This window comes from Drosophila biarmipes, chromosome 2R (genome assembly GCF_025231255.1).
Source record: "Drosophila biarmipes strain raj3 chromosome 2R, RU_DBia_V1.1, whole genome shotgun sequence".
Classification (NCBI taxonomy): Eukaryota; Metazoa; Arthropoda; class Insecta; order Diptera; family Drosophilidae; genus Drosophila; species Drosophila biarmipes.
This window is the reverse complement of record NC_066615.1, coordinates 12,001,652-12,026,672: the sequence shown is the minus strand read 5'-3', so window position 1 is coordinate 12,026,672 and position 25,021 is coordinate 12,001,652. Positions and strand designations below refer to the sequence as shown.

General features: G+C 49.8%; 5 protein-coding genes across 54 annotated transcripts in view; 3 read left to right on the top strand and 2 right to left on the bottom strand.

Annotated features, from left to right (window-relative positions):
• Window positions 1-654: 654 nt before the first annotated feature.
• LOC108029903 (trypsin alpha-3) lies at window positions 655-1,536 on the bottom strand. Its single transcript, XM_017102393.3, has one exon. It carries the CDS (start codon window positions 1,534-1,536, stop codon window positions 754-756), a length of 783 nt encoding a protein of 260 aa, XP_016957882.1. The 3' UTR covers window positions 655-753.
• A 1,919-nt stretch (window positions 1,537-3,455) lies between these two features.
• On the top strand, window positions 3,456-7,965 carry LOC108029941 (probable cytochrome P450 4aa1). Its single transcript, XM_017102442.3, has 4 exons — window positions 3,456-3,649; window positions 5,968-6,151; window positions 6,495-6,878; window positions 6,938-7,965. The coding sequence occupies exons 1-4, from the start codon at window positions 3,632-3,634 to the stop codon at window positions 7,882-7,884; spliced, it is 1,533 nt and encodes a 510-aa protein (XP_016957931.1). The 5' UTR covers window positions 3,456-3,631; the 3' UTR covers window positions 7,885-7,965.
• LOC108029945 (cytochrome c oxidase subunit 6A1, mitochondrial) lies at window positions 4,674-5,284 on the top strand. Its single transcript, XM_017102448.3, has 2 exons — window positions 4,674-5,122; window positions 5,177-5,284. Exon 1 carries the CDS (start codon window positions 4,788-4,790, stop codon window positions 5,070-5,072), a length of 285 nt encoding a protein of 94 aa, XP_016957937.1. The 5' UTR covers window positions 4,674-4,787; the 3' UTR covers window positions 5,073-5,122; window positions 5,177-5,284.
• The window catches only part of LOC108029940 (titin), a 45,148-nt gene continuing 28,023 nt past the window's right edge, over window positions 7,897-25,021 (bottom strand). For 49 of the 50 annotated variants that reach the window (XM_050887271.1, XM_050887280.1, XM_050887288.1 and 46 more), the window contains 19 exons: window positions 24,243-24,986; window positions 23,402-24,109; window positions 23,167-23,339; window positions 22,702-22,789; window positions 20,884-22,207; window positions 20,493-20,625; window positions 19,326-19,494; window positions 17,526-17,571; window positions 16,500-17,371; window positions 15,881-16,298; window positions 14,812-15,175; window positions 12,851-13,156; window positions 11,774-12,048; window positions 11,203-11,712; window positions 10,802-11,143; window positions 10,643-10,744; window positions 10,160-10,337; window positions 9,317-10,028; window positions 7,897-8,595 (listed from right to left, as the gene is read on the bottom strand). In XM_050887271.1, the coding sequence (XP_050743228.1) occupies window positions 8,237-8,595; window positions 9,317-10,028; window positions 10,160-10,337; window positions 10,643-10,744; window positions 10,802-11,143; window positions 11,203-11,712; window positions 11,774-12,048; window positions 12,851-13,156; window positions 14,812-15,175; window positions 15,881-16,298; window positions 16,500-17,371; window positions 17,526-17,571; window positions 19,326-19,494; window positions 20,493-20,625; window positions 20,884-22,207; window positions 22,702-22,789; window positions 23,167-23,339; window positions 23,402-24,109; window positions 24,243-24,986 (7,823 nt within the window). In that variant the 3' untranslated portion in view covers window positions 7,897-8,236. The remainder of the gene's footprint in view (window positions 8,596-9,316; window positions 10,029-10,159; window positions 10,338-10,642; window positions 10,745-10,801; window positions 11,144-11,202; window positions 11,713-11,773; window positions 12,049-12,850; window positions 13,157-14,811; window positions 15,176-15,880; window positions 16,299-16,499; window positions 17,372-17,525; window positions 17,572-19,325; window positions 19,495-20,492; window positions 20,626-20,883; window positions 22,208-22,701; window positions 22,790-23,166; window positions 23,340-23,401; window positions 24,110-24,242; window positions 24,987-25,021) is intronic. The other variant, XM_050887318.1, reaches the window with a different exon arrangement.
• LOC108029942 (uncharacterized) lies at window positions 17,764-19,338 on the top strand. Its single transcript, XM_017102444.3, has 3 exons — window positions 17,764-17,958; window positions 18,022-18,215; window positions 18,272-19,338. Exons 1-3 carry the CDS (start codon window positions 17,822-17,824, stop codon window positions 19,300-19,302), a joined length of 1,362 nt encoding a protein of 453 aa, XP_016957933.1. The 5' UTR covers window positions 17,764-17,821; the 3' UTR covers window positions 19,303-19,338.

Below are 25,021 nucleotides of genomic sequence, written 5' to 3'. Positions count from 1 at the left end.
CGCACCTAAAGCTTAGACCCTATGCTTAGTAAGCACAAGAACCCACCATGTAATGTAATGTAGACATTGGGTAAAGTGTAAAACGCATGTAGAATGTAAGGTGTATGTACGAAACTATTGGGTAGCTAACCTGTTGAGGCTTTTTTCCGGGCTTATTGCCAGGCTCTTTGAAACGCTTGTTCGTTGCCTCAGTTCTAAGCTTATTGACAGTCTTTTAACCGAGATCTTTGACAGGCTGCTGCCAGCCTTATAGCTAAGTTTATTAGTAAACCTAATATCAGGCTTATTATTATTTTTTCATTGGATTTGCCAATATCTATAAATTCAATTGGTTTGCTGAGTAACGGTGATACGACAACCCAAAAACTAACTAAGGGCGACTAAACATGCGAAGAGATGTTAACTGATTAAATAAAATGATTAATTTATACAAGGGAATACTCGTTGTTTATGCTCAAATGAGAAGTATAAAATTCAAAATGCATAGCAATGTACCTACCTTTGAACTTACTCAATAACACTGATTGAATTATGAAGTTAAATGATTTATTTATAAAAGATAGTAATGGTTATTTATTCTCAAATGAGAAGCTGTAAAGTTGTTGAAAATTATGTTACTGGCTCTGCAAAAACTGGTTTTATAAAAAACAAATATTTTACACATGCTCAATTTGTATTTATTAATATAAAGCTAAGGTAATAATTTGTTCGATTAATTTTGTTCGCGTTCAGCTTTTAAATTCTTCAACATTCTTAGAGATAGGCATCCGCCTGCTCCTCGATCCAGGCGGTGTGGGAGTTCACGCTGGTGTACACGCCAGGGAATCCTTCCCTGCCGCATCCCACGCCCCAGGACACGATGCCCACGAGCACTCCGTCGACGGCCAGAGGGCCACCGGAATCGCCGTTGCAGGTGTCCTTGCCACCCTCTAGATAGCCGGCGCAGAGCATCTCATCGGTGACTGTGTAGTCCTTGGTCAGATACTGGGCGCCACAGGTGTTCCTCTCCACGATCTCTAGCTCAACGGCGCGCAGCATGGCGGGCAGAGCCTCGTCCTCCTCGGTCCGCTTGCCCCAGCCACTCACAACGGCATGGGCTCCCGACGGAGGCGCCTCCAGGGCCACGGCAATGGGTTGCACCAGGGGCGAGTACTCCAACGGCTCCCGAGTGATGATCAGACCGATATCGTTCACATACGTCTTCTTATTGTAGCCGGCATGCGGGATCAGCTTGCTGACCTTCACGCCCTGCTCCTCCAGATCGGCAATCGAGTTCTGACCAGCCACGATCCGGATGTACGAGGCATAGCGTCCCTTGATGCAGTGGGCGGCGGTGATCACAACGCGGGGGGCGTAGATACTTCCGCCGCAGATGTGGAGCAGCATGTAGGTCTCCAGGCGAACGGAAACCTGGTAGGGAAAGTCCGCGATGTCCGCCTGATCGCCACCCACGATGTGGGCGCTAATGGAGGCGCATTCCGATGGGATAGCCAGGCCAAGTAGCCCCAAAAGACACAGTCCCAAGCGCAGCGACATTTCCCGAAAAACTTAGAAAGTGCTTCGACCGGGACTCTTTATATAGGCCTGAAGCTACCCGCTTATCACTTATCACAAAAGGCGACGAGTTTGGCGATCATCCCCGATCCCCGATAGGTAATTTGGATTTTCATAAAATTCTGCACCGATATCGTAAAGTTTATGGGACTCACAGACCAATACGTTTTTATATCCATTATAAACTGGGCGGTGGGCTTCTAAAGACCTAACGACCGCAAAGCCACGAGAAAGCCAATTGACCAGCTGAGGGGAACCCAATGTGGATTATCAGAAAGTGGTTCCGTTGAGTCACTACTCGGTCCTATTTCATTCTCCACTGAACTTTACTCGTCAAGACTGACGAAGAAGTCTGGCCCAAGCCGTAATCTTAGTCGCGAACTCAGTGGAATTGTGTCTCCAGATAAGTGGCGTCGGAAAGGTAGGCAGAGATTTATTTACCGGATAGTATGGTGGGTGCTGGTGCGATGGTACTTATAAGCACGGTACAAGAAGCGATAGTCTAATCAGATTGATGGTCATAATAATAATAGGTCTGCTAATAAAGATTATTTAAGACAGGCCAATTATCGTTTCGATAGGGTGGTCCGAGAAAGGGATTATTAAAAGATTTCCTTCCTCAAACCAAAAATCATTAGACAACTTTAGGGAACAATTATTATTAAAAGGTCAGTTTATAAAGATTGGCAGTAATCGTGACCCCCGAAAAGGGGGTTGCTGAAAGATTTGCTATCTAAGTTCGCAACAGAAATTTGAAGGAATAGGTAAGTTCATAAAGATTATTAAAAACATGGCAACTATCTCTTATTAGGGTAGTCTGAAAAGGGGAATTTTGAAAGATCCTATCTAAAAACACAATGCCCGATAGCAAGTTAATTCATTTTAATGAATGAATAACAAAGTTTAGTGGTCCAATATTCGGAAATAACCCAGTATTGGCATAAGAAGCTTGCCCAAAAAGAAGTGATATTCCATTGCTCTGCTGTTAAAGAGTCCTTAAAACAAAAGCCATTACCTACTTAGTAGGGTGGTCCAATATTTGATATGTAAAAAATGTAAAAGATCAGCTATTTTGGTATAAGATTGTGTGACTTTTAGATCCACAACCAAAAGTAATTTTATTAACCTACTGAAGAGGGGGATATACAAAAATATTAAATAAAAATACTTTTACATATTGATCATTTTTTGGGTGTATGTATCAAAAGATTATTTAACTGAGTACGATAAACGACCCAAATCCAGGAGAATTGTGAATGAATGAATAAGAAAGCATATATATTCGAGTTCCGTAAACAACATAATATTGGCACAAGAAGCTATCACAAACAGAAATTTCGCGGAAATGATTCCCGAATATACTTTTTAGAATTTATTGTGACGTTAAAAGCCCGCTTGTGGGACTGCGCAAATTCTGACGACTAAGCCGGTAAACATCCCCGCTTGATGTAACCAATATCTCGAAGAGGCCCGTCTGACGGGCTGCCTGTCTGAGCAAAGTTCTGTCCCCCTGGCACGCGTCTGGCGGAGATCTCCCACTCAAATCGTTGAGGCTGAAGTGCCACTGGAGGAGTCGTGTAGGATCTATGCCCTTTGCGAGGGAGCTGGGTGTGTACATCAATCAAGCGTTTCTACGGACTCGGAGAGGGCGCAAAACGGATAATTAACTGCCCAGCCACTTGGCCGGGGCATCCAGCTTCACCTCCACTTCCAGCTACTTAGCACTTCGAGTGCCGACTAGTTGGCAATTACTACTTATACTCGATACTCTCGGGTATCTCGCGGATGCGGATACGGGGCGGAGGCGCGGACGTAGACCCGGCTCACGTACGCTCTTTTTGGGCGGGCTGAAGCCGAGCTTGAGCGGCCCGAAGCGGTTATAAATAGACGCCGCCCGGCGGAGGTCCCGCATTTGCAGCTCATCAGTCGGCGAAAGTGACTCTGGATACCAATACCCAAAACGGATATACCCATCACACGACTTGGCCGTCCAGGTGCGGCTCAAAGCCAAGTGCTTGTGGCAAGGACTTGTTGTGAAAGAAGGCTTAAGCCGAATATTCGAATAAAGTGACTCAAAATGTTTGTGGAAAAAGTGGTGAGTGAGAGAAGTTGAAGGCATTCTTAAAGGAAAATACAATTTTAAAATACCTTTAATGATAAAAGAAGAATGAACCAAATTCGGCAACAAAGTTTTAAAACATTCGCCAAGGATATAACAAAGTTTAAATATTAAATGTGGATAGTAACCTCATGAATGGACCGTTTAAATAACGTTTTATAAGCAAATAAATCAGTCTAAAACCAGGACCTTTATCAGTGAATTTGGTACAAAATAATCAGCTTTTGTAAATAAAATTGCAAATATCAATCCATTAATTTCAAAAAATTCATTTATTATTTATTCTTTTAAATATCTCACCTGTCTTCAATAAAACATTCCCAAACGGAGATATATTTTTTCAAGAAATAAATTACGAAAGAGAGATATTTAAGTCAAGTGAAAAAATAACTCATCTATTATCTTACCCGCCTCAGATTCCTAATTAGATACAAAACATTCTGAACCAGAGGTTTATTTATTCAAGAAATAATGTACCCCAAAGACAGATGTCTGGGAAAACTAAAATCCTAATGAATCCATTAATTTAAATTCGGCTTTTCCATCGAATTATCTCACCTGCCTCGGCATCCGATTCCGGTTAAAAATGTTTCATCTACTGACTGGATGAAACATTTTTAACCGGAATCGCTCTGGCGCGTTAGATCTCAGCAGGCCTTCTCGGCAAGTGGCTTCTCGTTTCGGAAGACCATTATGATAATTTATGGAATTAGTGGTAAATAATCATGATGTATATTTATTAGTGGGCAGGTGCCAATTGGCGAGCAAACACGCGGGTTCTGCACACCTCGCAGCCTGGACACGCCGTGCCCAAAAAGCCCGAGAAAAGTATAAAAAGAAGTAGAAGAGCGGAAGCCTTCTGGACGCTTCGCCGGTTTTCGGTTAAATATTGGGCTGATTAAACAAAGCTTTGTCGGGGGGTTGTTGGACCTTGTGTTCGAGATCCCCTTGAGAGTTCCTAATTTGCAAACTATGTTTTCGGGCCGGCAGCAGCAGGCGAGGGCGTTATGGATCAGTTCAAACCCTAGTTTCACTTGCCAGTATCTATCCGGGATACGTGCCCCCTAGACCTGGTCGAAAGCATCGGAACAAATTCGTGAGACTGCCGAGATTCATGCCGAGACTCGACATCCGGCAGATGGGCACCATGCCCGCGAACACCGCTGGCCTGTGGAAGCGGGTGACCTTTCTGCTGGCCCTGCCGGCCATCGTCCTGTGCGCCGTGAACGCCTTCTCCGGCCACAAGCACGTGGAGCGGGAGCCGTTCGCCAAGTACGAGTACCTGCGGCGCAGGACCAAGCGCTTCCCCTGGGGCGATGGCAACCGCAGCCTCTTCCACAACGCCGAGGTCAACGCCCTGCCCGAGGGCTACGAGGACGAGGTGGCCGAGGAGGACTAGTCGCTAGTCCCTCACACCCACATCCTTCTTCTGCCCACCACTTTCCCCCGGTAAGATCCATCCATTCGGCCGCCTGACCCTGCAAACTAATCGCCTTCCTCCAGAACGCTCTTTGGTATTTTGACTTTTGGACTTGTAATTATTATTACATCAGCTGTGTGGGCCTCGTTTGCAGATTCTTTGCAAGTAATAAATTAATCATTGAGATCTGAGTCAGTCTGTGGTTTCACTCGGCCCTGAGACCTGTCGCACCTGGTTCGCTAATGGAGCGGGCTTCGGGCTCTTACTCTCGCCCAGAACCAAACAATGAGTTGAGGGAGGGGCGTCGTGGGCTGTGTGGGAACTGGCCAAAACAAAAGATTGTCCCTGGAATTTTGGCCGGCCATCATCATTTGTCATGTTTTGTGCTCATCGCAACCTGTTGCACCACTGACACAAATGGGCCAACAACACGTACATCCACACTCTGTGGGCGAGGTGGAGGTGCTTTAATCGATCTGTGGGCACACGTACTCGCACATATCTGCTCCGAAGTCAAAGATCGCATCGCTTGGATCGCATCGCCCATACGCCGTGTTGGCCCAAGCAATTCACACCGCACTTAGATACATAACTTATACTTTCGTTGCGATTACGACTGCGATGGCGTGTGTTTGCCGAAAACTTGCGACACGCGCGGCAAGGGCAAGTACAAGTGCTCCAAGCTGCCAAGTACACACACCCAAGTGCTCCGAGATCCCCAGTTAATTAGACTCCAAATGCGCGGAATAGTGCGTGGCTGATGAAGTGCGTTCGAGGGCCTCGGTTCTCGACAGCAAGCTAAATATTGACCCGTGTTCGAATGCAATTACCCACATGACTTACTGACCCAGTGCTTCTCTATCACTCTTTGCAGCTGGAACGCGCTACCAAGTGGGAGCTGTGCTCGATCCTGATCCTCGTGGCCATCAGTCTGAGCATCTACACCTTCTACGCCACTCTGAGCTCGTATCTGAGATCGGTGATCCTGTCGCTGAGGCTCACGGGTCCGCCTTCGCTGCCGCTCTTGGGCAACTGCATGCTGGTCACGGATAAGGACGGTAAGAACCTTTGGATAAAAACACCATCAACAGTCCTCAAAGAAAATATCTATACTTTTAGTCAAATTTAAAACGAAATTCTTTAAAAGTTCCCTAAAAAACCAACCAGAAACTAATGATCCTTTAATGTAAAACTCATCTTTTAACTCTATCTCGTCTGCATGTTAAAGTAATAGCAAGTAAAAACAAGTTAACATTTCATTAGAGTTAAAAAACTACTTTTAGTTACTATGCATATGAGAAAGCGCTCTCTAAGATACCTAAGTTTACCATCAAATTCATCTACAAATATGCAGAGTATCTAAAACTAGACCAATTTCATCTTGTAAACCCCTTCCCGCAGTGATGCGAAAATGCGCTGGCAAAGCCTTCGACCTGTACGGATCTCTGGTGCGGATCTGGGTGCTCCTCTTCCCCTTCTTCGCCGTGCTGGAGCCGGAGGACCTGCAGGTCATACTCTCCTCCAAGAAGCACACTAACAAGGTGTTCTTCTACCGGCTGATGCACAACTTCCTGGGTGACGGGCTGATCACCAGCAGTGGCTCCAAGTGGAGCAACCACCGCCGGCTCATCCAGCCAGCCTTCCATCACAACCTGCTGGAGAAGTTCATAGACACCTTTGTGGACGCCTCGCAGTCTCTGTACGAGAACCTGGATGCCTCCGCCGGGGGCACAGAGATTAATATCGCCAAATATGTGAACGGCTGCGTGCTGGACATACTAAATGGTGAGTCGCCAGGGGATTTCCTAAAGGGTAGTAAGCTACATCATTTAAACCCTTCGCAGAGGCCGTTCTGGGGGTGCCCATAAAGAAGAGGGGCCAGGATGCGGTCAGCATGGAGGATTCGCCCTTCCGCCAGGGAAAGCTCATGATGCCCACGCGGTTCACCCATCCCTGGCTGCTGCTGGACGGGATCTACCACTGGACCAAGATGGCCAACGACGAGCTCAACCAGAAGAAGCGCCTGAACGACTTCACTCGCCAGATGATCCAGCGGCGTCGCCAGATCCAGAACAATAACAATGGCAATGGCGAGCGGAAGTGCCTGCTGGACCACATGATCGAGATCTCCGAGAGCAATCCGGACTTCACCGAGGAGGACATCGTCAACGAGGCCTGCACCTTCATGCTGGCTGGCCAGGATTCGGTGGGCGCCGCCGTGGCCTTCACTCTCTTCCTGCTCACGCAGAACCCCGAGTGCCAGGAGCGCTGCCTCCAGGAGCTGGAGACCATCTTCGGGGGCAGTAACAGGGCTCCCTCGATGACCGACCTGCTCGAGATGCGCTACATGGAGATGTGCATCAAGGAGGCACTGCGTCTGTACCCCAGTGTGCCGCTGATTGCCCGCAAGCTGGGCGAGGAGGTGCGCCTGGCGAATCACACCCTGCCCGCCGGCAGCAACGTCTTCATCTGCCCCTATGCCACCCATCGTCTTGCCCACATCTACCCCGATCCGGAGAGGTTCCTGCCGGAGCGGTTCTCGCCGGAGAACTCGGAGAACCGCCACCCGTACGCCTTCATTCCGTTCAGCGCCGGCCCGAGGTACTGCATCGGCAACCGGTTCGCTATCATGGAGATCAAGACCATTGTGTCGCGGCTGCTGCGCAGCTTCCAGCTGCTCCCGGTCCCCGGCAAGACCACCATTGCGGCCACCTTCCGGATCACGCTGAGGGCCTCCGGCGGCCTGTGGGTGCGCCTCAAGCCCCGCGACCACCCGGTGACCGACCACTGACTTCAGCTCCCCTTTCGTTACATTAACTTTAATTAGTATGGTAGATATGTATATAAATCGATACAATAATTTAAACGCTTAGCTGCCTCTAGCCTAAGTACAGTCCCTCCGACGGGAGGGAGTGCATCCGCCCTGGGATGCCGGTGTATAGCCTACTGTGAGTGCGGGGATGGGGTGTGCATCCTGGGTTTGGGGGTGCGTTCTGATCCGCAGTCGCTGCGCATTCGCATTCGCATTCGCATTCGCTTCATATTCGAGTGTTCGTAGAGTTTCTCTGGGGTTTCTTGCTTAACAATGCTATATCTGCTAAATCTGTAATAAAGTTATGTTGGCCGGCATTAACCGACTTAATCTAGGACGTGATATGCTGCGTTTCGTTGTTGAATCGGTTGATGAGACGTCGAGCGCGTGATTCGCGACCCGTCTCCGTGCTCGCCGTGCTCGCCGTGTTCCCATTGCCATTGCTGGAGGCATTGGCAGTGCCATTACCTTTGGCATTACCGAACTGCCGCTGGGCACTGGCCACCGTGTGCTGTTGGGCCAGTCGCTCGGCGGCCTCGCGGACCCGCTGGCTCATCAGCCGCGTCGGCGTGGCGGAGCGCTGGGGCAGCGGAGAGCTGGGCATGGAGCGTGCCTGCGGAGGTCTGCCTTTGGTGGCTCCGCTGGGCAGGCTGGCGCCGGTGCCTCGTCCCGTCTTCCCCGACTCCTCTGCTGCAAAACAGAAATACAGGGGTTAGTAGGGAGGTGGGTTTCAAAGACGAGCCTCAAACGGATCAAGATCATATAGGGGTCAGTGGGTCCTTACTGATCGAACGTTCTTAGAATTTCTTTGATTATGTTGTTTACAACTTGTGCTTGCTATCACTGGCTAATAGTTTTCTCCATAAAATGCTTATATTTTTAAAACGATAAGGTTACGGTTTGGCCCATTTGTCATTGTGAGCAAATAAAATGGTTATTATCTTACAGCACACTTAGGAAAGTAAGCAAACTGATAGAAAAATGAAAAAATAAACATAAATATCTTCAAATGTATTACAAATGTTGTATAAATATCTGCAAATGTATTAAATATGTCGAATAAAATTAAAAAAAAATCAAAAAAATGATAATAAAGGCAGAATATATTAGTTGTAAAAATATTTACTTTAAGCTTTTTATGATCTAAAAATCTAATTATTAAATTTATTAGAAGCATACATAAAATAAGTAAGGCAATGAATAAAAATCCAAGCGGAAAATATTAAAATTAATTATGTGACAGTTAGATTTGTTGAAACTTGTTGACTTCAATTACGTTGTTAAATTATTTAAGATAGCAATTTCATAGCCCAAACATTAAAGTTTAGATTAGTTCCCTGTTCATTATTAACTTTCTCAAAACTTCAGACAATACGCTCAAGATCCGCTCGGGGTCAAGGGGCAAAGTTACTTCTACTGATGCGTCCCACACTCGCCACCTTGGCTATCTTGTAGGGCTCAAAGGCAAGCGGAGGTTTGTTAGCAGCGGATGCGGATGCAGAAGCAGGAGCGGGGGACGCCTGGAACCTGTCCTTCAGCTGGGACACCTTCAGCTTGGACTCACACAGAGGCTTGACCTGGGGCTTGGACTTGGGCTTCTCCCGGGCGGCACTGTCCTCCAGCGACTTCTTCCGCATCTTGATGGTGTTGGTGAAGTCGGAGCGCATGATGGCCTCGCCGCCCTTGGCGGGCAGTTCCAGGCTGACAGGGTGGAGCTCCGTGTCCTGGACAACGCTGAGCGAGGAGGAGCTCGCCTTGGCAATCGCCTCCAGCTTTGACTTGGCCAGCGACAGGAGCAGCGTCTCCTGGGCGCCACTGCAGTTGGAGCACTCGCTGTAGCCGGAGTCACTGCGCTCACTGCACTGAGATTTGTCCCGCAGCTTGAGCACAGTGCGCTTCTCCACTGGCGGCATCTCCGCGCTGAAGTCGTCCTCCTCCTCGTGCAGGGAGCTCATCTGGGTGCTCATCCCCATCCCCATGCCAATGGCACTGGCCGTCAGCATGCTCAATCCCGAAATCGAGGGCCTCGGACTACTCAGTGCGCCCATGGCAATCGCAGAGTTCCTGCGCGACACCGACAAGTTGGCCATGCGACCAAGAGCTCGGATGGCATTGCCCGTTTTCTGGGGGATTAGGAATAGCAGGAGCAGTAGCAGCAGCAGCAGCAGCAGGAGCAGCAAGGCAGGCGGGGTTAAAAAGGCAGCAGCACTGGGTTAGGATCTTGGGGAGCAGCTGGCTCAAGGCATTTACTAACCTGCCACTTGCGCCGAATGATGAACTTCTTCAGCTTGTCCGTGCAGATCTTGTTGTTGCTGAGGTGCTCATCGTGGCGCTGGCACAGCCACTTGGACTCCAGGCACTGCTGGGCGGTCAGGCGGTCCTCCTTGCGGTGAACCAACAACTGTGAGATGAAGTCCTTGGCCTCCTGGGAGCTATAAAAAGAAGGTACACATAAGTAAGGGTTATGGATGAAGTAGGTATCGCGAATTCTTCAGATCCAGAAAGATAAAATATTTATTAGTTTAAGACAAGGTCTTATTATGGTCATTTATAACCAGACTGACACACTATATTTGATAGATGTCATTATTTAGAGCAGTATTAACATAAGTCCGCGAATTCTTTAGAATGTTACGTATTTCGAGGATGCTACAATACTGTTCATGAGATTCCTCCCACTCAACAATACTTCATGACTATATATATATCTTAAATCTAAATAAAAATCGAAACTTACACGCAGTCGAAGGCCTCGTCATCGTAGTCGTAGTCCGCTCTAGTAATGTTCGAGAAGGTTTCCACATCGGTGTCGCCCATGAAGGGGGAGAGACCCGACAGCCTGGAAAAGACGCGAGTTACAGAGCAACCTAACCAGTGAACCAGATCCTCCACTCACAGCACGTAGCAGATGACTCCCACGCTCCACATGTCGGACTTAAAGCCAATGGGCTCGTAGCTTATGATCTCCGGTGGTATAAACTCGGGCGTTCCGAAGAGGACGCGGACAGGGGCATTCGTGTCCAGCCGTTGGGCCAGGCCAAAGTCGATGATCTTGATCTGGTGGCTGGTGCGGGTATGGCACATAATGTTCTCGGGCTTCAGGTCCAGGTGCACCACACTCTGGCCGTGCATGTAGGCCACGCCATCGCACACCTGTCGCAGGAACAGGATGCAGTCCATCTCGGTCAGGGTGAAGTCGTCGGCCACAACGCGCTCAAACAGCTCCCCGCCAGTAATGCTGGGGAATCATTGGGGATTAGTGGGTATCCTTTTATAAGGGCAATCCTTTGTACTCACTACTCCATGACCATGACAATCTCCCGGGGACTCTCGAAGGAGGCGGCCAGCTGCAGCAGTTTCGGGTGCTGCAGCGAACGCATGATGGAGATCTCCTCGAGCACCTTCTGCCGATCGTGCGCCTTGATGCACTTGATCACCTTGGCGGCCAGCAGCTGCTCCGGCTGGCCGCGCTCCTGCACCTTGTAAACGATGCCAAAGCGTCCCTTGCCCAGCTCCTCGATGATCTCGAATCGCGACTTGAAGTCGCCGCCGGACTGGACGCTCACCGACTGGCCGAAGAGATCGCTGGCATCCGCTGTGGACCGCTGTGGCTTGCCGGTGATCTGCACCAGTTCGCTGGCCTGACCGGGTTCACTGCGTCCGTGAATGTTCTCAGCACGAATCCTGAAGCGGTACTGCCTCTGCGGCTGAAGGTTCTTGACGGTATAGGCCAGGGTGTCCACCACGCGGGTCACTTGCTGCCAGTTGTCCGCATCACAGTCCTCGCCAAGGGTCTGCATCTCAATGCTGGGTGTGTACAGAGAATGAGGATGTTTAATCTTTAAGGGTTTTATTTTAGGTTACTCACATAAAGCCCGTGATCATACAGCCACCGTCGTAGGGGGGACCGCACCAGGCAACCGCCACGCGGTCTGGTCCCAGGGAGACGCTGGGTTGGCCACTGGGCGGCTCCGGAGGACCCTCCACTGCCACCGAGGCAGCCGAGGCCTCCACGCCGTAGTCGTTCATCACCTCCACCGTGTACTTGCCACTGTCGTCCGCCGAGATGTCCGTGATGTAGAGCGTCGACTGTTGGCCCGAAGTCCGGATGGTCACATTGGAGCTCTCGACAATGGGATGGCACTGTGGGGAAAGGAGAGATTTGCGGAGAAATTGAGAAACGCACAGGGAAAAAGAAGATTTAAGAAAGTGACTAGGGGTTAAATGTATTATTTTTATTTTCATTTTTTAGGAGATTAACATGTTAAGTCTCTGTATAACATAAAACACTGCACAGATAAATTCATGTACTGAATATTAATTTAATTTTAATTAAGTGATAAATTTAGGAAAACGAAAAACTGGCAATGCATTAACTGGCTCCCGATATTTATCTCTGTACACTTAAGGCCCCTTCCTCTCCAAATAAATTGTTTACACCAACTTATGTGTGAAAACTAGATAAATTTGGTGGCTCTTCGAGGTAAAAGAGTGACGAATTACTCGATTTCGGGGCGATATGTTTGGCAGTGTACCTCGAGCGCTGGCAGCCAACCTTCGCCGGTGCGACTCGCCCAGCATTTGCGGTTTGCAACCATTACGTAGCCCGTCTAGGCAACCCAAGCGATCCCACCAGCCCAGCTAGCCCAGCGAACAACACCGCAATCTGATCGTGACACAGTCACAACGACCGGAGACCTAGGCTACATGCCCAAAGCGAGACAGTGAGCTATCGCGATGGGTGCAGAGTGGGCTTAGGGCAGATAAAGAATGGGAAATGCGGAATATGTGGATCCATAATCCCCAGGCTGGCCCGCTGTGGCCAAATTAGGTCAAGACTGCGCAACACCTCGCTGCGCCGCCAAACCGGACCCATTACCATAAGCCTACTGCCCCACGATGACATGGGTGTTTCTGTATTCATGTACCCCTTTTGAGGACTTACCGCCTTGTACCAGACGACTTTGGTGCCCGGGAATGGCTCGAAGCGCACGCTCAGCCGCACGTGGCCACCGATCAGGGCGGTGCAGTCCTCGGGGCGTCTCAAGATGCAGCTTCTGGCCGCCAGCGAGGAGCCGGAGCTGTTGCCCCTGATGGCGGGCAGTACCAGGAGGGTGGTGTAGGTGCGGGCGGCGGGAATGCGCCGGCTCTCCGCCTGGGGGTGCTTCACCTGCAGGCAGATCTCTCCGCTCCTCGAGGTGGAGACGTCGCGCATGCGCAGAAGCCGAATGCCGTCTGGATATGACTCCAACTGGGGAATAGGGAAGAGAAAATGTGGAGGATTACACTGGGGAAAAAGCTATGAAATTCTAATTGAAGAATAATATCTTTTTTAAGTGAGGGATATTGCTGAGAATTTTCAGAGCTTTATTAATGGCAATTTTATTGAGCCATAAGTGAGAGCACAAGCTATATTTTTTATAGATACTTTCAAAGAAATGGTTTGGTTTTGTATCTTGCATTGAAAGGCGAACGTTAATTTCTTGTGAAAAGTGAAATTGGTTCCATCAAATATTTACTTATGTGTTAATTGAATTCAAAGTGTGACAAGCGAGGCGGAAGGGGTCTTTACAAATGTTTTTGAAAAAACGTGTTCAATGTTTTAATTTACAAAATTAGAAATCATAAATAAAGAACATTTTGAAATACTATTTTACTTTGTTTTCTTGTCTGTTTTGTGAAATCTTTTATAACATTAATTTATAAATGTTAAACGATTTGTAACAAATATTAAAAATGGCTTAGGAAATTTTAATGTTTAGAAATATGTCTCTAAATATATTTTTTAAAACCACTCGATAATATTTTTTGGTTTTGCAATGAGTACAGTTTAATGGTAAAGAAAGTCGTATATATATTTTTTTAAAGCACTTTAAACAATTTTATGCCTCAACAATAAAATGTAGTCCAGTGGTAATGGAAATCCGATACAGGGAAACATGCAATGTTTTATGAAAAAACTTTAGAATATTTGTGGAAGCAATGAAGTACAGTGGTTCAATAATACCACTTCTGTTAACTTTTTTATAACTTTTTTCTCGGTGTAGCCCGTTCACATGGGTAAACAATTATATACTGTATGCACAAGTGTCTGGAGAGGAGAGGGAGCGACCCAACGGATCCGATCCGAGTCCCAAGTAGCCTATGGTGACGCGCCGCCGACTGAGGTTGCTATAGAACTGAGTGGCCTCTCCGTGGCACGCACCAATTAAGCGAGAATCGAGAACCGGGAACGGGTCCCCGAGCGGACCTCGCCAAGCGGAATTCCATGAGCGGCGACCGGGCGATCGTGACAATGACACTTTCGCGACGCTCTCATTTTCATTGGAGCACAGACCTTATCGAAGGGGATAGTTGCACAGGGCTTAGACCGAGCGGCCGAATGCCAGCGACATTGATACACTCGCACTCGGATGCCAGTGCAAGCGCAGTGCTTCGCCTACCTGTGACATCTTGTCACGCCCTTGGTTTCGCTTGAGATTCCGCCTGAGATTGGGCTTCGGCCTGGCCGAGCATCTGGTCCGGGGGTGTATCTATATCTGACTGACGGAATTTTCGGGATCCAAAAGCGGGGACCGCGATGCGAGCCGCTTGAGCGCCGACGAACGAATGCCTGCCCAGCAAAGGCGACATCGTTGGCATGCAGCTCGCATGCCGGCGTATTTCAATCTTTCGCTTTGGGCCTCCAATTTGTGTGGCTTATGCAAATGAGCATGCTCTCGCACACTCCGACTCCGGCTCTGGCCAGATACCCAGTGCACACACAGTTATTATTATTGTTTTCTCCGCCAAAAGTGCGAACAAGCCTGCGGCAGGGCAAGAGTTGAAAGTGAAGAGCTCTGTTTTGCATTTTGGGGCCAATCTCGCTCTGTTTGGGTTTTTATTACGCTTATTACGCATACGCACCGTCATGTTAAGTGAGTCATCCGAGGGGGCCAGCAGTTGCCCGTTGAGGTACCATTCGGCTTCCGCCTGGCAGGGGAAAACACGGGCGTAGAACAGGGCCTCCTCGCCGGTGCCGCAGACCACCGGGAGCGGCGACTTCAGCAGCTGGACGCACTCCTCGTTCTGCCGGCGCAGATCCCGCTCCAGCACGCACAGCTCGCCGCTGGTGCTGCAGTCCATGGACAGGGCATCGGAGTGGCAGGTGGAGCTCCAGCTCCAGGGGGAGGCGGAGTCGGTGAACACCTGGCAGCTGTAGGTGCCCGAGTCAATGTCGAAGGCGTCGTTGATCCGCAGGCACAGGCGTCCGTTGCCGTGATCAATGTAACTGCAAGGGGTATTAATGCAAGTGCGATCAGTAGTTGTCACTGCGTGTGGCGAACACAAAGGGCGAGAGCGACGCTGTTATTCAATCGAGGCTAATCGTTCGAAAATGGGTGCTTATGAAACACCCAGTTGCGGTCAGCACACTCACATTGTTCTCACAAATTAATTGAAGTGAATAAAATTGCTTTATGTTGGGTTTAAATGGCTCGCTTAATGGCGAAAATTGCCTCTTCATAATTAAAATGATACAGTTGTTGTATTGAAATATTTCATATAGAAATAGCTGAGTTGAGATATTCTAGATGAGCTGTATCACAACAGAGTTACTCTATAATATCTTAATGAATTAAATAAAAAATGTTCTACAAAGATTCCAATATTAAATTAAAATAATAAATATTATAAATAATTACTATTATATAATAATAATCTTTAAACGTATTTTGTATCTAATCTTCGTCATTTTAAAAATATTTGATATCCTTATAAACCTAAATCTCATTGTTTAAAAATAAATTGATGGCACATATTTGATAAGAATTATTTTATAAATATTTGTAAACATCATTTGCAATCAAAAATATTTTATATGCTTAATATGAACTAAAATAAACTATGAAATGCAAAGATGGTCTGTATTTACCAACAAATACATACGTTATGCACATAATTGTTGATCAATTTCAGGTGTGCTAGAGATACTCACTTGAACTCATCACTGTCCGGTAGAATTTCGCCATTCCGCAGCCACACGTAGCTGTAGGGCTCGTCGCAATCGATGGCGCAGCACAGATCGATCACCTCGCCCTCCAGCGATTTAGTAATCTCAGGCAGTGGTTCCGTGATGACGGCGCGACGTCTCGGAATCTCCGCATTGGGCTCGTGGAAGGTGACTGCGGTGGAGCTGATCAGGGGATCGTGGTCGCCGCTAATGATGCAGGTGTACAGGCCCTCGTCCTCGCGCGCCACATTGTCCACGATCAGCAGGGCCACCGATTGCTCCTCCTGCAGCAGAATGTGCACTCGCTCCGACTCCTCCAGCTCCACGTTGTTGTGGTAGAACCTCACCGAGGGCACCGAGGAGCCCCGATAGCCACTTGCCAGAGCCATGCGTCCGCCAATAGCTGTGGGATAGAAGTAGGTATGAGATGCAGATTGGCATTTCTATGAATCTAAAAGGAAAGAATAGTTTAGTCTTAAGTGTGTCTTAATCTGGTTTGAGTTAACTATAAGTTAGAAGTCGAATTCTGAAACTCCTTTACTATTAAACAAATTACAAATGAAGTTCAATCTTCCACTGAACCATCACTTTATTTTCCACCCACCTGTGGATGGACCCATGATGCGCCTGTACAAGTGGGCGTTTCGGCGGGAGGAGGAGGCGCGCACGCTGCGCACGGAGGGCGACTTGGAGTAGCGGGAGCTGCGGATGACGTCCAAGCGGGCGGTGGCCTCGATCCGCCCGAAGTCGTTCTCTAGCGTGACGCGGTACAGGCCGGCGTCGTCGAAGGACACCTCGTCGATCTCGATGATGCGCAGGTCGTCGATCTCCTTGACGGCGATGCGCGGCGTGGGCGTGACGATGAGGCCGTCCTTGTCCCAGGTGGCCCACGGCGTGGGGTGTCCGGAGATGGCGCACTGGAAGCGCACGCTGTCGCCCTCCTCGACCACGCGGTTGTAGGGAATGGCCAGGAACTTGGGCGCCGTGATGGCGTTGCGGGCGTCACTTCGCCGGCGCTCCGAGATTCCGGACAGATCGATGCTGCTGGTGCGGTAGGATAGGCGCAGCGGAGAGAAGCTCCTGGCGGGCGTGGATCTTGGCGTGGAACGGGGCGTGGAGTGGGCGGACAGCAGGCCGCTGGGACGCGTTAGCTGGCGACTCAGCATGTTCTCCTTCTCCTCGGGCACGTCCACGATGATGCAGGCGGAGGAGAGGCTGCGGCCCACCGAGTTCTTCGCCACGCAGGTGTACTCGCCCTCGTCCTCGGGATACACGCGAGGAATGCTCAGCGTGGCCTTCGTGCCGTCGAAGGACATCACGTAGTCCCGGTCGCTGGGCACCACGTGCCCGTCCTTCTCCCAGATGATGAACGGCTCCGGATCGGCCTCGACGTGGCACTCCAGCGATATCGCATCCCCATCGCAACAGCGCAGGTTTCGCAGGTTGCGAACGAATCGGGGAAGCGTCTCGATGTTGCTGTGGATTGTTTGTGTTATTATTGTTAATATTATTTCTTTCTATTTTTTTTCTTCTGGTAATTTGTAAGCTAGTCACAATTATTACTAAGAACAAGAGTGAATCATAGAATTTTTTATAAAATTCATTTATAAACGAATCAAGATAAACTCACCCATGTCTCGTGTGCACTTTATCCATGCGGCTTTTGTTGAGTATATCTGGGGATAAATAAAATGTGATATATAATTTATATAATAAACGTAAACAAAGATAAGGGGAAATTTCAAAATTGGCGCCAACAGAAACTGCTTGTTAAAAGACAAGCAGTTCACACGGTTGCTGTCTTCGCTGTGCCTCGATATCCCATCAGCCGATAACAATTATCGACCTTATCCCAGCTCTAACATCCAATGTTTATTTTTAGCAAAGTGTTCTGCATTTTTTGCTGCTGATTTTTGGTAATAGAAAATGAGGGGCTTGATTATAGTGCCCATGGACCTGGAGCCCGGCTTCCGCAAGGCCGACATACACAATATACCCACTCTGAACAGCGGAATGGTGTTCAATTTCTGCCTATCCGCCGCCTCTGAGAATCCAAAACAAATGTGAGTTCCGTCCCTTTCGCACTTGTGTGGCATATACTAAATGTATTCCATTTCTCCCCTTAGTTCCACGGATAAAAATGATCTTTTAACAGATTACGTCCAGATGCGGAGGCACGGCGAAACCTGCGAACTGAAGGGACTCGTGTTCCCCGCCTCCGACTTTGCCAACACAGAATCGCACGCCAATGTGGCGCTCAAAGTCTTGGAAAGTGCCCGCATCATCACGGATGGCCAGTGCAGCCTGTGCCCCACTTCTGGTTAGGATTACCCTTTGCCCTGCTGTCACTAGCTTCTAATACATAAACCCATTCAGCTACCTGCGCCCACATTGTGGCCTTCACCTTCTGGCTGCTGAACAAAAGCACCGACCGAAGTCCATCCGCTGTGGTGAAGTTTTGGGGCCACGAACTGGAAAACCTGGTGCAGCCAGAGCCCACAACGGCCACTCGCATATGTGATATGGTACCCAAGGACGAGGTGCGACTGGAGAGCGAACTAAACTCCCAGGAGCTGAGCGCCAGCGAGGGACAGGCTTTCCTGGAGACCGTTCTAGAGGAACTGGCCACCTGCGGCAGGGATTCGGCTCTTTATCGGCAATGTGTGGACACCACCGATGAGTTCGAGCCCCTGTTCGTTCACCATGCGCTGCTCAGGGCAGCAGAGTACAACATCGTCGATCCGCCCACCTACGTGCAGCACATGGAGCAACTGGCTCAGACCGGAATCATCGAGAGCCTCTACGTGGTGACACGGGATCAGTACAAGTCCCGACTGTGGGTGGAGGTGCAGTACATGCGCATCCGTTGCTCCATGATGCACCTGATCATAAACCGCAAAAGTGCCGAGGATGACGATCAGATCTTCAACATGATGTTCTGCAAGGGCCGGGACAAGAACAACGAGGATCGCGTGCAGATGAAGCAGCACAAGCGATTCATATTGAAGCAGACGGAGAAGCTGGAGAACAAGAAGTATGTCGAGTGCGGACTGATCCTGCACGAGAGCTTCCCCTTTCTGTGCGCTGCCCCCGATGGCATCACGGACGATCACATCGTCGAAATCAAATCGCCAAAGACTGAGGAGGACTTCGAGAAGTACCTTGAGGCCCGCGAGTCCATAGCCCCCAAGTACATGGCCCAGATACAGATCCAGATGTTTGCGGCCAATGTGAAGAAGGCGCTCTACTGTGTGCTGAGTCCAACGTTCGAGGTCAACGGAGCTCTGCACTACGTTTGGGTGCAGGCAGACCCGGAATTCGTGTCCAGTCTGCTGGCCATGGCCGAGGAGTTCTGGCGCGACGTAGTCTTTCCCCGCCTTGTGAATATCTACCCGCAGTTCGGTTAATAAATGAAAGGTTTACCACTTACCTTTGGCGAATATTTGCAGCGATATTACAGCCTTGGCCTCGCCATGGCAATTGCTGGCTATCACGGAGTAGGTGCCGGTGAAGTCCAACTTGGCGCTGGGTATCTCCAGTCTGTACTCGGGTCCCTCGCCAATGCGCCGGAAGTGGGGCGCGTCCTTGTAGTACTCCGGCTGCGGGCGAAAGAAAACGTTGCGATGAGTGGTCTGGCACCTCAAGGTCACGTCGCCATGAGCGTCGTCTATAAGGACTTGTGCGGCTGTCGCAGATCATGAATCACGACTGTCTTTATACAAATATCGGTGCCGTTGACGCGGACGGCTCTGCTGTCTCGTTGTTATTATTGTGTTAAGCTTATGGCCATATAAGCGCAAAATTCAGTTTCGAGACTGTCGAATAGGAAAACTGGTAATGGGTATACGCTGCCCACCCTGACCTCCTACTCCTCCGGCTCCTCCTGCCTGCCTGCCTGCCTGCCTGCGCGCCTGCTCGCTTCCTTGGTCGACAGTGCGCACGACAGTGGCTAATAATATTTTTTATTTTTGCGCGGTTTTTTTCCTTTTTGGCTCGCGTAATTGTTTGTTGCGAACAAGCCTGTTATTTGATATGGGTTGAACTTGAATTAGCGTTTGACAGCGATTCGGATTTGTAAGATCTGTGGTCTTGTATAACGCGCACCGCTTCAGTGTGACGCACTTGCCCGTAATCCGAGCTAGCTGCCCCTGCGCTCTATTCTTCACGTGCTTTTGTAGCCACTTTGTTGCCGTATCGGGTTCCGCTGGGCTGGTTACCTCTGGGCGGGATGCTCCGCTTGTTTGGACACTTTGTACGCGCACTCGCGGATCAATTGAAAAAAATTCTATCCGCGCTAGCACTGTGGCAACTCAAAAATCGGTCTACTAAAGTGTCTGGCCCACTGGGAGTTGCCTTTTTATAGTGAACTTGGCGGAAATTGTGATGTATATTTCAACTTCCTGAAGCCAGTAGGGCCCACGTGGCTGCTGTTCACCTGAACTTGAGCCTCCGATAAGGCAACGGGTTTGGAAGCGCGAGGAGGTGGTGATTGGACGACCCACATCTGCTGACGCCGCGAGTGCAACTGACTGACCGACCGCCGGAGCACTGCGCATGCGCAACAAGCTGACTCTCGCGAAAAACGTCACATACTCACATTCAGAAAATCGCGCAGCCAAACGACTTCGGGCTTGGGATCGCCGACCACCTCGCAGAATATGATGACGTTGTCGCCCTCGTAGGCCTCGCTGGAGCGCGGCTTGACCACAAACAGGGGCTCCTTGGAATAACTTCGGGGAAATGTGTCATTAGTTGGGGCTATCTGCAAGGTCGCTCCGGTTTTCAAAAACTTAACCATTAATCAATTCTACCCTTAATTTAAGTATGTCGTTATAGGAAATGCTTTCAATATTAACTAGTAGTTAATAACTACTGCTATTAATATTGTATCTCTATAAAATAAAAAAATCTATAAAAACCATATTAACTAAATAACAATTTTTTGCATTTGAAAACCGGAACGAGATAATATCTTATTCAATACTCACGGCAGATCATCAGTCTTGATGCTGGGAATTTCCAGCTGACGTGGCTGAGCCATCGCCTTGTCCTCCTCCTCCTCAATTGCCACCCGGCAGATGGTCTCCACTTTGCCCACCACGTTGGATGCAACGCACACATAAATGCCGGCATCCCGAACCGTGGCCTCGGCAATGATCAGCTCCACAAATCCATTGGAGTCCAAGGTGGCGGTCAGTCGTCGACTGGGACGCAGACGCATTCCGTTGCGATGCCAGGTGACACCAACGGATGGATATGCCTCCACCTTCGTGGACAGGCGGATTTCGGAGCCCTCGCGGAAAATGTAGAAGGGATCCAAGGGCACGTAGAAGTCGGGTGAGATGTAGGCCCGGATGCCCTTGTCCACCACCAGCGTACAGTGGCAGGACACGGACCCTAGTTCGTTCTTGGCCAGGCAGGTGTAGGTACCGCTGTCGTCCAGCGTGGTGGCGGCAATTTCCAACGTGAAGAACTGTCCCTCGGCACTGATGAGATGCTTCCTACCGGTATGGATGGGCAGATCGTCCTTGTACCACAGGATCTCCGGCACGGGATAGCCGACAATCTGGCAGGTGAGCCGCACTGGGTAGGTGACCTGGACGCGACGATCCCTCAGGCGCATCGTGAAGATGGGCAGTGAGTCACCGACATCGGCCACATTGCGGCCATGGGCAATCTCCTTCAGTCGCGAGTCGGCCTCATAGATCCGCGAGTCGGAGACCACCTGGAGGCGGGCAAAGGTGGAGACTCTGCCCTTCGAGTTGGTGGCCTCGCAGGTGTAGCGGCCGGAGTCCAGTTCGCTGACCGTGGCGATGGTGAGGGCACAGGTGGAACCGATCTGCCGGATCTTGACGCGCTCCGAACTGCTGCTCAGCTGAATGCCATCCTTGAACCAGTTGACCTGCGGCCTCGGCGCTCCACGCATGTTGCACTGCAGGGTGAAGGAGGAGCCGAGCAGGGCCTTGGCCTGGCCCGGCAGGATCTTGACGAACTCGGGCAGGCACTCGACGCCACCCACTTGGAGTGGACTGCTGGTCTGGACGGTGGGTCCCCAGCCATACCGGTTCTTCGGCGTCACCCGGAAGTGGTACTCCACGTTGGCCTTCAGGTTAAATGCGTCGAAGGAGTTGATGGGCGTCAGGCCCAGCTCCCGCCAGTAGGCTCCGCCCTCGTGACCCACAACCCAGGCCTCAACCTTGTAGGCCATCACCGGTGCCGAGTTGGCGCTGACCGGCTTGCCCCATGACAACGAGATGTGGGTGGGTCCGGAGTCAACGACCAGGGGTTCGGTGGAAATGCAACCCGGTGGATCTGAGGGATGGTACACGAAAAAAAGAATCGTAAATGAATGAGGCTTAAATGGACTCGATGCTGCATCTTGGGATGACCTCAATTAAAACTCTTTACGCCCCGGAGAAATATTTTTTATTTTCTTGTTTCCACTACGTAAATGTATAAGCTGGATTGCTGTGCTTTATATAATACATTATTTATATATGTGATACGATAATAAAAGTAATTAAGTCAATCGTTCAGAAATACTAACAAAAGATAAATACAGGAATAGTTTTTGTGTGCTGGGTTGGGTTTCTACGATCTCACAGGAAATTTCTTTTGTCGTTTGATAGTTTGGTTTGTTGGGGCGATTAAACCGATCTGCAAGAGAGGCAAATAAGGCTATGTCTTATGGTGGAGATACAGAAGACAGATACGCCAACGGACCAGACGGAACACAACGGACTTTCACAAGGACTATCACAGGACCCTTACAACCACATGACCATATAACACCATGAAGAACTCACCTCTGAAGTACGAAGTGTCGCTGTAACTGTCCAGGGGAAGGCCCCAGCGTGGTTGCGTTGGAGTGGCAGAGCGAGCGCGCGGGTTTACCTATAAGTTTTGTAGTCAGAACGATATATTATATGGCTTTTGATTGAACACATAGAGTCAGGTCAGGAAAGTAGACTGAGAGCTAAGTATGAATAATTGTAATTGTATTTGGTGCTTGCTGAGGGAGGCGTTCGAAACTTGCAAAATAAATTGTATTAATAAGCTTTATTCGGATTCTTTCTTTTTGGGTATTTTAATCTGGAATAAGAGAAGAGAAGCAGAGAAGAGAGAAGAGAGAAGAGAATTGCAGCGGTTAGTAAGCGAAAGCGATAGAGGGACAGCCACAAGCAACAGAAAGAGAGCTACAAAGATCTTATAGGATCGGCAGATCTACAGATCCCTATCCCATAAGGACACAGATATGGATGTATATGTACCGTCACAGTGACGAATATCCTGTCAGTGCCAAAGTTGTTGCGGGCCACCACGAAGTAGGTGCCAGAGTCGGAGATCTGGGCTTGCTGCACAGAGAATCTTGTGTAGTCGTCGGACACCTCTTTGCTGACCCGGTCCGACTGGGTAATGTCCTTCGTGCCCTTCATGAAGGTGACTGCAAGACACAGAATCCATATAAGATATCACTCCAGATAAGGGTATGGTAATCCCGCTTACGCTTCGGTTTCGGATCGCCGGCAATGCGGAAGGACAGCGAGAAGGGATCACCCACGGCGATCTTCATCTCGGTGTCGGGTCGCGACAGGAACAACGGTGGACGCTCATCCTTCTCAGCTCCCACGGCCACGTCCACGTTGACATTGGACTCGATGCGACCGAAGGCGTTGGAGGCGCGGCAGGTGTAGGTGCCCTCAACCTCGGGACCGGCATTCATGATGGTCAGCGTGTAGACGCCCTTGTCGGCCAGGGCCTTCACATTGGGTCCATCCACCACGCGGCGGTCGCGCAGCCACTTCACCTCGATGGGTGTGCTGGTCTGCATGAACTCGGCCGAGATGGCCACGGTGCCGCCGTTGCAGACCGTCTGGTTGCCCAGGGGCAGCAGGAAGTGTGGCTTATTGGGGTCGCGGTGGAAGAATCCGTGCGTCTTCTGCAGCGAGTAGTTCTGGCGACCCTTGAAGTCTACCTGGTGGGAGATCTTGTTCTCGGCTCCCTCGTTCCTGGCCACGCACCAATAGATGCCCGAATCCTTTTCCGTGGGATTCACAATGGTCAGCTTCGCATAGCCATCGGCCTGGTCGCTCAGCTTGTACTTCTCGCTGGCCTCGATGGGTTCGGTGCCCTTGACCCACTGGATCTCGGGACGCGGCTGGCCACGTACGCGGCAATCCAGAACCAACTCATTCTCGTTGAGAGAATATGTGTCTGCAAGGGGAAGATAACTATTAGTTGGTTTTTGTACTTTCTATAAAAAAGGTGGTTAAACAAAAGCGGTTAGAACATCAAAGATCTAGAGAGGCGAAGATGAAGTCCGGAGCTCTTTCCAGACGGGTAATACCTCGGATGGGCTGCGTAAAAGTACTTGGCAACGTGGCCTCCTTGAAATTCTTGTAAACCCGGAGCTGGGCATGGGTTAAACTTTCGCCAAAGTCATTGGTGGCACAGCAGGTGTAGTTGCCACTGTCATCCGCCACCGCAGCAAAGATCTCCAGTGAAGCCTCTCCATTCAGGTAGAGCGTCTGATAGCGATTGTCTCCCCTGGGCAGAGGCTTGTGATTCTTCAGCCACTCGATGTGGGTGTTCTCGTCTCCCGACACGGCGCACACCAGTCGGAGATTGGCCCCCTCGGAAACAGTACGGTCGTGCAGTAGGGTGTTGAACAGCGGCTTTGCCTTGCCCACGCTGCGCAGGACACGATCTCCGGCTCGATGGAGCTCTCCATTGCCGTTCACCTGGGTGCCGGCACTCAAGTGCGACTGACTACGTGACCAGTGAGAGCTATCATAATCGCTTATACTGGTAATCTCCTCCTGGCTAACGTTAATCAGGCGCTTCAGATCTGCCGCCTTAATGGTGGTGCTGGTCGAGTCAATCCGATCCTCGTGCTCGGCATAGCAGGCGAAGATACCGCAGTCGGAGGATATGGGATTGCGAATAATCAGTTTCCTTACACCGCCGGGCTCTTCGATTGCCCTGTACCGGTTATTGCATATGGAGTGGTCATCGCGCATCCAACTGACATTGGGCCTTCCGTTGACCTGGCAACTAAGCACAATCTCATTTCGCTGGGCATCGTAGGATTCTGAAAGGAAAGCCCAGTCAGCTGATAAAGCTAAA

Bases quoted from the DNA above. Each gene is read 5' to 3' on its own strand.
- LOC108029903 (XM_017102393.3), bottom strand. From the start codon at position 1,536: ATGTCGCTGCGCTTGGGACTGTGTCTTTTGGGGCTACTTGGCCTGGCT.
- LOC108029941 (XM_017102442.3), top strand. The intron at 6,152-6,494 runs GTAAGAACCTTT...CCCTTCCCGCAG, and splicing joins GCTGGTCACGGATAAGGACG to TGATGCGAAAATGCGCTGGC. The intron at 6,879-6,937 runs GTGAGTCGCCAG...AACCCTTCGCAG, and splicing joins CGTGCTGGACATACTAAATG to AGGCCGTTCTGGGGGTGCCC.
- LOC108029945 (XM_017102448.3), top strand. From the start codon at position 4,788: ATGCCGAGACTCGACATCCGGCAGATGGGCACCATGCCCGCGAACACC.
- LOC108029942 (XM_017102444.3), top strand. From the start codon at position 17,822: ATGAGGGGCTTGATTATAGTGCCCATGGACCTGGAGCCCGGCTTCCGC. The intron at 17,959-18,021 runs GTGAGTTCCGTC...TTCTCCCCTTAG, and splicing joins TCTGAGAATCCAAAACAAAT to TTCCACGGATAAAAATGATC. The intron at 18,216-18,271 runs GTTAGGATTACC...AAACCCATTCAG, and splicing joins CAGCCTGTGCCCCACTTCTG to CTACCTGCGCCCACATTGTG.